Consider the following 12,856-nt stretch of genomic DNA (forward strand, 5'->3'; position numbering starts at 1 on the left):
AGCATTACTCAGCAGACCATTTTATTGTAAGTCGTGGTGTTAAGATACTAACTTGGCACAGACCCATTAAAAAAAAGGTCAAATGACATCCAAGAAGGGTTGGTTTAAGAAGTTTAAAATGTGAACTCCAATGAATGAAGTAGAGGGTAATGAAGTAGTAATAACTATGAAATCTTTGAAAGTAATTTATTCACAATGTCATTTCTGTCACTGAAAGGAAACTGCCAAATGTGTCTTTACAAGCATTTACAAAATGAAATAAATTTTAGATGTCATTACATTTAAATTGTAAATAATCTGGTGATTCCTAAACTGAATGGGCTTCTGATTATAACTTCTAGTTAAGAAAAAATTCTGAATTATTTAAAAAAGTGTTTCAGCTCAGACATGTAGTTGCTCAATGAGGCTACAAAGTGAGCAGGTAGTGTCTCTGAAGGTGTCTTCCTCTCAGCTGTAGAAGTAGACAGAACAGAGCCAACTAGCTTAGGAATAAAACAATTTATTTTTTAAATTTAGGACAGTTAATGTTTGCCGGTAGTATATTAAATAAGTAATTAGGACTGTCTGTAGTCTTCAAGAATTTACATCAGTAAAACGCAATGAACATTTTTGTTTTGGGTTTCGTTTGATGACTCACTATGATGGGTATAAATCTGGGGGAATGAGGCTATATAGAAGTGCTTAGTTGGGGCATAAAGAATCCATATGCCTTTCTGGAAGTCTGGTAAGTCTGTCTTCCTATGTAGTATCTTATTTTTCTAAATGAGATAGTTTTTACTAAAATATTATGGTGAATCATCTCTCTGTTAAGTTTGTCTCTTTACAAATTCTTTCTCCTGAAAATTTACCTCCCCTTCCCCATTCTAAAATACATAATAGCAAAATAATATATTAACTTTGCATTTACTTACTCAGCCACTTAATTTTAGTAGTTACCTTGTTTCTCCTTGCCTCATCATTCAAATTGGAAATAGTGTGGATTGTTTATGTTCAAGTAGTCGTTTAATCCTTAGGTATGTGAAGTTCATACTCCACCTTTCCAGTGATGAGAGGCAAAATAATCTACTCCAATCTCTTTTTTCTAGATACTGAAATTAAAGAATTGAAACCATCAAGACGCATTTGCTGGTTTTTGCTCATTGTTTAATGTGACTTAATCTTCATTGTTTGAACATTTTGTCAGCAAATTGTTGCAAAAAATCACACAGTGTTTTCCAGACTTAAGTTGAGTGGTTACCTAGTGAATTCAACAGGTTTTCTAATGAAGATACTGGCACAATATTTACTGAATACTACAGTACAATATAACCCATTTTTAAGAGGATTTTAAACTGGATTTGTTTTGACTTGAACACTGTTCCATATGCTCTAAAGTGAAAGCTGGATTCTTAGTGGTTTTTTGCACATAAAATGTATTTAATTGCAGGAAAGTGGTACACAAATACTTAGCAGAAAATTTTCTACTGTTTTTTTGTGTTGTAACTTGCTGATGAATTCTGCATTGTATGTGGCTGACGTACAATGGACATTTAGGTTCTCTTGGGGTCCTTTAGGAAGGTTTGAAATTGCGTAATGTTTTTAATTTGGAAATGAAACAGTCCTAATTAGAGGGAAGAGAATATTACTTTCAAGAGGTATAAAAGTTTTGGTGCTTTTGTTTCAGTTTTACTTTCATGATTGAATAAGCAAGTCATGTATTTCAGACACTGAATTAAACCAAATTACGTTAGAATTTAATGAATTTTTATTCTGCATTAAACAAGAAAAGAGATTTCAAAGCTTTAGCCTACTAAAGGGGAAAACTTAATAAAAGTAGACCAGAATCTTTTTGGAGGTATGAAAAGCAAAAATATTAATTTAACGGAAGAGCTGTGAAATAAAAAAATAATTAAAGAATGTGTTGTAGTAAAACATGTATTAGAGTTCTTGTGTATTTCATAAAACCACTGAATCTGAATCACAGCTGACTTTTGGTTGGCAGGCTTGGGCAGGAGAGGAGTTCTTTTGCCTTCAGTATTAATTTCAAATATTTAGGTTGTAAGTGTATTTTTTTCCTTTAGATTACAGCAGACTGAATTGAGTATACATGTAAATGTAAATAGTTATTTTAGCATAGTGAGTCGTCCTTGGAGAGTTTCAGTTGCATGACATTCTTGAGAAACAGATGCTGTTATTTAAAAATAGCCCAATTCTGACATCTTAATTCACTAATTGAAAGCATTCCATAATTTCAACTTCAGTCAGCTGCTAGAAGAGGCCAGTTATCATTTGATGTCTTTTGGAATTGCATTATTGTTTCTAAAGAAAAACCTACACTAAAATGAAACTTGCTGATTTAAGTAACCTTTGTTATTTATGTTTTAATATAGCTTATTGTGTATTGGAGATACAAAAAGGCAAACAAAATTGTAAGCAGAGCAGGCTTATACCATTCCCCCCAAATGAATCTTGCATTAAATGCCCTGAGAGTTCTGGTTTGGATGCTAATGTTAGTCATAGTTCATACAGTACATTATCTGAATATATTCTACTTGAGTGTTGCTGGCTAAAAATTACTGCAGATACCATTGTTTGAAGTTAAGAAATTAATTTTCTCATTGTCTGCTGATAGCCTTTTCCTGATGAAATGCAAAATAATTGCTCTCTGCTATAGGAAAATTTTCAATATGGATCACTTATTTTTGTTTCTCATTTTCTCCTCTTGACTTCTTCTGTTTCTGTTCTTTGTCTTTACTATTACTACAGACCAAATCTATTGCAAAAGGTTGTGGCAGAGATGCTGATTCAGAAAATTTTTCTCTCTAGTTTTACATCTCTATTTTTAATAGTTCTTGTTAGTCCATGGTTAACTGAAATTACCCATTTATTTGACCCATCTTTTTGTTCATAACTATTGATAACATAATTAAACATCATTATCCCTTCAAATTCACCATTTTATCACCTTTGACACTTCTCTGTGTTTAGGAACTTGGTAGATTCTGTCCCTGCTTCCTATGTATTACTGCCGGATTCCCAGTGCTCTTTGCTAGCTGTCAGAATTTTGTCTGGCAGAGGCTTTCCTCTATAACCTTGAAGGCTACTGCTTTAGCTGGCTTTGGGTCCTTTCTTTCCATCTTTCTTCACCAAAAGGCTTTTGCTTACTTTGCATTTCTTTCTGTCATTGCCCCATCTATATCGTTGCTGTCTCCTGAAAATTTTGCTTACTTATCTTGGCTTCTTCTTCTCTGTTACAATGTCAAAGTCAAGATTCTTGCTTTACTGTCGGTGCCCCATGCAACCTTGCTATGTCTGCATCTGATCTCATTTCCCCGTGTCCCCCAACTCACATTCCACATTCCTCACAGTCCTCTGACTTTATTGCTCCTTTTGTCTGCCTTTCATGCACTCATTTTTTGCACTGTCTTTCATGCTGCCTATGTGCCTGGAACAGTCTTTAGCATCTCAGCCAATTTACAGCTTTGCATAAATTATATTTTATAATAAGACTAACAAAAGTTCATTATCTACATTATTTCAATTAACTTTGTACCTGCATAAGCGGAAAACAGCCTGAGGGAAACTACTGTTAAACTTTGTTGTGATTTGTTGTGATTCAAAGATACAGATTCAGGCATGACAGTTCTTTGATGATTCAGCATAAATTTAATTTTTTTAACAATTTGGTCGGTGTTAGATTTTTATTTTATTTTTGCCAGTAGATTTCAAATTTTTCTCATTCAGAGATAAGAAAATAGCTACTTATTCCTGCTGAGTGAAACCACCAGAAGGCAGTCATCAGTGCATTACCTGTGCTTCTTGTCCTGTGATACATTTTACCTCATTTTATCCTTAGTAATATAGATATGGAAGAGTTTTGAATGTTGGATTAACTTCCTATCTACAGACAAAGTGTATCTTTTGTGTTTAATCTTACTTTTAAAGCTACATACTCACCTGCTTGAAAAAAAACAGTGAAAGATGAGAAAGTAAGACTGCCTATATCTGAGAAGTTTTCTCACTGTGTTGGCTGCTTTGGCCATATAGATTTTCTTAAAATATTAAAAGTTGTTTAATATTTTAACTCCCTTCTAACAGCAGTGAAAATTTGCTGAAGGTAAAACTTTGCATGCTTCTCCTGCATCAGTGTATAGCTACAAGGCAGGGCATTCTGCAGAAATTATAACAGCATTTTCTAAGTAAAATTATGTCTGAAATATACGGGGTATTATTTTTCTGTGTGTGTTGAAATGGTTGTATTGATACTGTTCACAGCTGAGTTGTGGAACCAAATAGATGTGCCTTTAATTTGTTTTTAAATGATTTTGTGTATTCTGGAGATTATAATCTGAAGGGTGGCTGCCATAGTAATGTGCCAGTCACCATGGCATCTGAACATTATGAAAAGAAATTCTGAGCTGCACAAAGACAATACCACCAATTCGTATTTCAAGCTGATCAAAGGTGGGAGACCAACAAGTTTGCCAATAAATGTAGCTCAGTGGATGGCACTAGAACTTAGTTTGCTTTACATGAATTTATGAAGATTTTGTTCCTCCTATCAATATGTGAATTTATAAAAGCCTTAACACCGACTTCATCCCTTTACTGTGCTTTTTTTCAGTTGTGTGAAGAGTGGGCCAAAGGCTTTTATTTCAGTGGCCTAGTGAAGAAGCAGTTTATGGTTCTGCTTAATTTGAATCGTTAGGACTTTTTCCTCCTTACAGAATTTTTAACTTTAAACTGAAATTAAGTCAGTTAATGAAGAAAAGGGGGGTTTCTGCACTCAAGTGGTAAATATTCCTAGTCGCTAAAACATTTTGCAGTCTGCTTTCATAATGCTATTTTAAACAAAACTAAAATTAAATCGTTACTTAAAAGCAAGCTTATTTTATCTTAAATAATTGATTGTGGCTTGTTGTTTGAAAGAGGACTACTCTGGCATGAATTCCAAATCCAGTTATGATCTTAACTCAAGCAGTTTGTTTAATCAAACATTACTCTACTAAGTCTTACATGGTCCCCTACCCAGCTAGGCCTGGCTATAACAACTAGTTTATTCTGCGACGAGTTGCTCAACAGATGTCATTCTGGTAGAATAATGCAGCAGAATAGTTGTGCGTTGGCTAAAATTACTTCAACTTTGATCACTTTTGTCCAGCACATCAGTCTGGCATTGTGCTTTATACCAACATAACACTTTACCCCGAGCATGCCTTTCAAGCTTAGAATAGCAGAGGAATGTTATTGAATTCAGTGCAGTTACAGATGAGTTAATGAAAGAAGGGAAATACTGTTTTTTTCATAATGCCTTTCTGTTGTACTTTGGAATTAAAAGGGAATTTGAGGAATGTGACTTCCGAGTTATTTATTTTTACTTCTGAAGGCCTTTTGAAAACAATATTATGCAGTTCTATTGATCCCATGTTTCTGTAAATAAGTTTCACTTGTTATTTGAAAATGGCTCATTCTTAAGTTTCATATTGTGAAAATAATATTAATAACACTTTTGGTGTGTAATTGGAGAATAGTTATCTGACAGGGACAGTTTATCCTGGTTTTTAATGCAAGAAAGCTAAAACAGCAAGATCTCTATTCTTGTGATCACAGACCAGTATTATTACATTTTGGTGGGCTGTTGTGGGGTCGGTACAGAGTAATGACATCTCTTTACCTTGATACTACTGCGAAATGAATCCTGCACTGCAGGCTACCTTCTTGAGAAGTAGTGCATACACCAAGTTCTGCAGAGTTTGGTTTTCCATAATTCCGTTTTTCACAAGTGCATCTGTGTATACATATGTGTGTGTATATATATTAGGATATACCATATATATGTGTATTTGAAAGGAATTTAAGTTATTAATAATTGAGGTATATTTGTGTTTTTTAAAGCTTGACAATGTGCTTAAGTATGAGGATGCACTAATATGAAGTCCACTTCAATTGCTAATAAATACTTCAGGATTCTGTCTAAAAAACCCCCACTGTTTTTCTTTTAGTTTTTTTAAATTAATATCTAGTTGCAAAGTTTTTTACTTGAAACATAGTTACCTGAACAGTCTCCCTGCAAAAACTCCTACAAAACCAATATTAACATAAAGGTTATCAGGTATACATGTAATTTACCAGTTCTACAAGAACAGAGAGATATCTTGATGATTCCAAAACATGCAATGAAGGTAAAGCTGAACTGAAAATCCAACCCAAATACAGGTTATGATACAAAAATGTCCAGATAAGGAACCCGCATGGTCTGACTTTCATCCTTCAGTGAGATGTAGATTCAAGAGTTGGAAGTAATGTATCTTACTTTTGGATAGTAAACTGAAGCCATTGTTTCCCACTCTCTGTGTATATTTATACAGCTTTAAACTGATAGTGTTGAAATTAATATCCCCATGGCCTATATATAAAATTTATCCAGAAATATGAGACAGTTCTTCACAGCTTTTACTAAGGGGCACTTTGTTAGTATAAGATACTGCTACTACTAAAAGTAGTGAGAATGAGAAACAGTAATTGAATGGAGGATCTGAGAACTGGAAGTACAGTCAGAGCATTGCACTTTGCGTTTGCTCTCTCTGTGCCCTGAGTTTTCTCAGTTGTGTTTGTTTTCAGAGAGTTGGCAAACTCATGCAGCAGTGCCATGGAGAACCTTTCAAAGAATGTTACCCAAATCAACATATGTGAGCAAGCATACGTGTGGAAATCCCTGCCTCATCCATCACGCCCTGTAGGATATTTCCAGTGATTAGAACAGTTATTTTACCGCATTTCTCTCTGAAGATGATCCAGAGAAAAAGCATGTTGGGTGCTATTTCATTATGCAAACACATTTTTAGATTAATATCTACAGCCAGATGTTGCCTATACATACTGCACTAAAAATAAATGACTAATTTTGAGGGAATGTATCCATCTGTTTATAGTACCCTATTACCTTATTGTGTTCAGACCTCAGCTGTGCCTTACTGATGAAGCTATGGCAAGTATGGATTAGTAGGTAGGGCTAAAACATATAAAGTGTCTATTAGTGGATAGCTTTGTTATATTGCATTATCTCCCTAAGAAAGGTAGTTTAGAATAATTTTTTATTCAATTCTCGAACATGAAACCTTTAAATGTGTGGATTAAGTTAGTATTTCTCACTTTGACTAATTTCAGCTTTCTTCCTGATCTTTTCTTTTTTTGAACCTTTTTTGTGTTCAGAGGAAGTAGTTACCTTAGGGTAAGGGCACTTGACTGCAAGCGAGGTGCTAGCCCAAAGATCTTTTGTGCTGACAATGATATTTTTTTTTTCAGTTCACAGAATTTTTGATAATTCTTATAAAAGAAGTTAGAATACAATAATTATTGTTTCTTTCCAGTTAACAAGTCAACAAATGGAAAGCTAAAGAAGGCATTAGAGGACACTTTTTGGAGTAGTCTTGGCATTTACTTTAAGTCAAATATTGTCCATCTGCCATAATTCCGTAATTTTTTTTTTGGTTGGAGGTGTCAAACACTTTATTCTTGTATCTCTTAGTATTAGACTGTACAGCCCTCTTAGAGCTGGGGACAGGACACAAAACTTTTGACTTCCTCAGATTCTGTGTAGCAAAAGGTCCTGTAATATATTAGTAAAATGTATCAAACCTTGCTTTTATCTATTTGAGAATGTTTTTCTGGATGTAACCTAGGTTGTTGTGATCTGTATTTGGAAACTGAAATAGACCTGTGAAGGTATGGGCGGACCTTCTATTCCAATGTAGCAGTTTTATGGAAGAAAAACCAAAAGCCAGCATTGCTTGCTGTAAGTGTTTTACTGTTCACAGTTCTGGTCCAGCTGGGCAATATTCACATGTGCTGGTTGGTTTTGCAGTCTTCACATTCAGGTATGCAGCATTATTCACAATTTGAGATACCGCTCTCTATCCCAAGCACAAAAATTTATCTTTTTGTGATTTAAATAATTGCTTATCACAAAACCTCTGATAAAACATGCCAGATTTTTTATCTGTATTAATGTTTTTGTGGAGTTCTGTAACTTCTGTTTTGCAGTATTCTTCCTGTATTTAAAATTTTCAATTCTTTCTTCTTTTCCCACTCCCTTCCTCCTTACAACCATCATGTGAGATGGTTAATGGTAGCAACTTGTATTTTAGTAGCACGGGAAAAGGGTTGATATAAAAATTGGTTGATTTGAATTTTATTAATAAATGTTTGAAGGGCGTTGTCATTGGAAACATGCTTATTGATTCATATTTCAATGTTTAATTTACTCACTTGGTTTTGGATCCCATATAAGAAACTCAGGCAAAACTATTTGTATTCCTTATTGCATTAAATGTAAACGAACCTAAAATTTTCAGGTGAAACAGAATACATTAACTAGCAAAACCTGTAACAATTTTTGTTATCTTCTGCTTCTCTTCAGATTGTTACTTTGTAATACTTCTTACTGTGAAAATTTGTGTTATCAATTGTTTTACACATTTATGATGCTGAAGTAATACTGAATCACTACGAATGATAACTTAGAGATCTTAATTTTTTTTCTTTAACAGTACTGTATGTAAACCTGTGGAACAGATCTGAGTCTTTCAGTGTTGGAGGAATCTGTTTTACAATAATTAGAAAAAATCAAAATAAAAAGCTTAGGATTATGATGAAAATAATACAGTTTTCCTGTATTGCTTTCATTAGAGCAAGTTCTGAATATTATTATTTTTTTTTAAACCAGGTAAAGCGGAATGTGTATGACCTAACTAGTATCCCTGTTCGTCACCAGTTATGGGAAGGCTGGCCTCCTTCTGCTACAGACGACTCAGTAAGTAGCTTTAGTTCTCATTTCATTTCTTCCTACAAATAGCTGATTTTACTTGGATTTTTGATTGGCATCATCCAACAGCCTTTTCTGTCTCATATGCAGTAACTTAGCATTACACATACTTCAGAGTTTATCTTGAAAGATACAAATACTAATGTACGGGATTACTGAAGCACATAGAAATTATTCAAGTGAATCAAATTCAGTGCATGTTTTAAATGAGGAGGAGACATGTTCCTAGACTGAAACAAAGCTGCACAACAATTTGGAAGCTGAGGAAGTCTGTGCACTGACTGAACTTCAGGAAAAAAGTCCTGTCTTCTCAATGTGTTCTGAGTGCCCATCTAGATATTTTACTCAGTAGTGTATGTTATTTCACCAGTGTGCTTCAGCCTGTGTCTGTCTGGCTTTAAGGAGAAGAGGTGTTCCTGTTGAAACTGGTGGAGAGCTTCCCTTGCCTTTAAAGTATCTACTTTAGTTCTTGCTGAACCAGTAAGAATGTATCGACATTTGTAAGATTACATTTTGAAATATTAAATAATACGTATACAGTACAATATGTATTCAGTTTTCAAACATGTTGCAGCATTTAGAATTACCATTATTTAGAAATGGAGGGAAATCTTAGCTGAGATCAATAAGAACCCTTGGTGACAGAATCAGCTAACTGAATTGCCTACAAATTCATGAAATTGCAGGACTTAACTGCAGAATTCCATTAAATATTAGACTTGTATCCTTGCTTGGTTGCCACTGTAGTATGTTTTACTGCACGGCTTTCATTTTTCTCAGATAATTTTCTTCTGGTAGTATGTTCCCAAGGGCAGCTTGTGAGTTCTGCCTCTATTTAAAAAACAGAAAGAGAAAAAAAAAAACCCAGAAAGTCCTGAAAGGCTGAAATAATTATGTAGTTATGTTGTATACAGATTTTGTGACCTAAGGAAAATGTAGAAGAATTAAGTATTGCTATTTTTATAAAGTTACTAATTTTAACTGGGAGTTGAACCTGAGTATGCTGCAAAGCAAAAATGGAATTGGGATTTGCTTTCTCTACATATTACCATTGTCTTCAATGCATTGTTTTCCTGTCCATTTCTACTCTTTTCTTGTCAAGGGAGAATTGTGGTTTGTATGATAAGATTGATGCTTTTTAAGTTTGAAAGAGGTGGGTAAATCTTATGTCCACGTATTCAGAAGTGTATGTGAGATGACACGTGTAAGATCTGAAATAACGTCATGGTGTCATGTGGTAATTGCTGTCTTTGAAACGTGGATCCATTTTAACATTTTATTAGTTTACATTAGCAAAATAAGAATTGGAAACTCAGCACTTCTAATCTGTTTTCCCACAGCTGTTAGGTTTTCCCATATTTTTCTCCCCTTTCTTTTGAATGCGGTACCTCACATATGTAAAACTCATAAATCTGTTTTAAGTCTGTTTTTACAAGTGACATTGTTGCAGGTGAATGTTTTCCCTTTTCATCTTTAATGAAATTGGTGAATGTTGAGTCATCTGCTCCAAAGCAGGAGAGTCCTCAAAGCTCACTGCTTGAGTCTGGTGGAGCTGAGACTTGTCAGCTGTGTAAACAGATTTGAATGTGTTACCAACAAAAATATAATTAATTTCTGTCTAAAATTAGAGGCCATAGCTTACTATTTATGAAGATTTTATGTTAGCAGTGACTATCTGTGGTTCTGTGATCTGAACCTTTTTTCCTTTGCAAATTAGAAATATCCAGGAATAATTACTTTAGTAATTAGTCATAATGTCTTTTAGTTCCGTGGCAGATTTTTAAAATAACTTTTTCCATCAGAGGGTTTTTATTTGCCGTATTGTATAGTACTCTATTGCAATTAAAGAGTTAAAGAGACTTGATTAAAATACTTTTTCATTTACATGTTATGCAGCATAAGAAATACTTTGTAATACCACAGGAGGTTTTTTCAGTGCAGTTCTCGTTAACCTTTGGCTTAGCAAATAGGACAACTAAATAGACTTCGCATAATTGGATTCCTGTATCATCTCGAGTCTCTTATGAACCTGACAGACTACAGTCTTCTGACATTATCAGGAAATTTAGTGGAGTCAATAGTCATTTAAAACATTGTTGCTTCATCTCCCTTCAGAGTTAAGATATGTTCTCTGCTTATACTATCTAATGAAATATGGGATACTGTATGAATTGTCAATAACTCTTTCAGATCCTTTTGCACACTTTCACCAGGGAAATGGATATTAAAACCTCCGCACGCAGGAGTATGTTTTAGTGCTGTGACAGTTTGATTGTGGGAAGCAAGGCATACATACTCTGTGGAAATCTAGTTTTGCCATCCAGCAAGGACATATTTTTAGCTTTTATTGTGCCTGAATAATTTTAATGCCATGAATTATATCTGCTCTGCTCATTAAAATTCAAAAAATTAAATGTATGAATTTTAAATAATTCTTTTTTTAACAAGTTTACATAAGAAAACTTGAATTCTATTGAAGGCCTAATTTATCTGTCTTTAGGTATATATCATGAACTGATACAATGGAGTCTGGAAAAGTATCCTAGAAATTAAAAAAATAATTATAATTTGATTTAAATAGATTCATAGTTCTCATTTTTTTTTATTTTGGATTTTATAAAAACATTAACATTACTGAGTTTGTAAAATGAGAACCAAGCCAAATAATTTACTAAAATTTCTGAAATGTTTTCTGTTTGTCTTTGTTATATTGGCTGAACTTCTAAACTTCTGCTGGTAATTACTGCTGTTGCCAAGTGGAATGAGCAGCCTTCAAATATATGTGCATGAAGAAAAAAATCCGAGATCAGTTGTAGGTAGTGTTTCAATTACAGTTTTTACATGGAAGAATTGTGATTTTATTTATGTAAGTACAGGTGACTTTTTGGATATTAGCTGTACACATGTATGTTTGAAGTACACACCCCACCCCCCCCCACTGCCCCTGCTGAGGTCATTGGGGTTTGATTTATTTGAGTAGGATGAGTTTTTGTCCGTGATGTTTCTTTTTATTTTTGGTAGCATAGAACAACAATACCCAATATGAGAACAAGGAGAGAGTTGCTTTTGTGCTGCTTTTTTTCTCAGTATTTGAGATAAAACATTTTTCTTAATTAGTTCATTGTTTTAAGTGATTTCAGCGTAGCGATGAGAAATGTCTGTTTCTTCATAAATAACAACAGTGAGCTTGGCAAAATGGGATATATTTCTGCATTAAAAGGATGTAAAACTTTCAGGATTAGGTTTGGGCTTGGGGGAAGTGGGAGGAGGGAGAGAGGCAGAGGCAGATGAAGCATCCTGTGTTGTAACTGTGCCGTCACACACAGATCCCGCAAGAGGAACTCGGCATCTGTCCTTCCGCCTACTGCCAGTAATGCTTTACTTCCCTAAACAGTACAGTTGGTCAAGACCTCGTATCCTCATTTCAAGACAAGTAACCGCACTTCTTCATTGTATAGATAAGCCATCAGATATTAGTTTAGGCAGAAGTGGGTCTATACTGACAAGTTACTCGGCTGCACTGCTGAAGAGTCATACTTCAGATGTGACACAGGAGTGTCCACGTAAGTGTTGAGGTTCTACATCATCCCTTCTGGAAATGGTCATGTTCACTTCTCCGAGGGCTGTAGCAGATGTGGTTGATGTTCCTTAGCTGAATTTAATAAAGACTTCCAGGTTATAATCAAAATTCTCAAACATATATGCATGATCTAATTAGCACTGCTGTTATATTTAGGTATTTCATTGCAAAGTACTAAGTACAGCCTGTGTGCACAGGTAGAAATTAAGAACGCTGATAAGTAGTGTTGTGGTACAAAGTCAAACCATTTATGACACTTTTTGGCTGATCTCCAGATTTTTGAAGAGGTTGAGTATTAAGCACCTCCATAATTAGTATTCCTTCCCTTTCCAGGTCTTAGTTCTGAACAGAAAGTTTATTACCACATGCTGGCATTGTGATACGAAAACAAGTTGTGAGGTTTATATATGAGGGCCGTTTAATTGTAATGGATGCCATGTCTGCGTGTACTGGATTATTTGGAATTTTCCCCC

General features: G+C 34.5%; 1 protein-coding gene across 1 annotated transcript in view; it reads left to right on the forward strand.

The window, feature by feature from the left end:
- FAF1 (Fas associated factor 1) overlaps positions 1-12,856 on the forward strand; it is a 171,608-nt gene that overhangs the window by 78,059 nt on the left and 80,693 nt on the right. Inside the window, exon 8 of the mRNA XM_080406277.1 lies at positions 8,705-8,791. Within this exon, the coding sequence (XP_080262403.1) occupies positions 8,705-8,791 (87 nt within the window). The remainder of the gene's footprint in view (positions 1-8,704; positions 8,792-12,856) is intronic.

This window comes from Falco punctatus (assembly GCF_963210335.1).
Source record: "Falco punctatus genome assembly, chromosome: 11".
In the NCBI taxonomy this organism is placed as follows: domain Eukaryota; kingdom Metazoa; phylum Chordata; class Aves; order Falconiformes; family Falconidae; genus Falco; species Falco punctatus.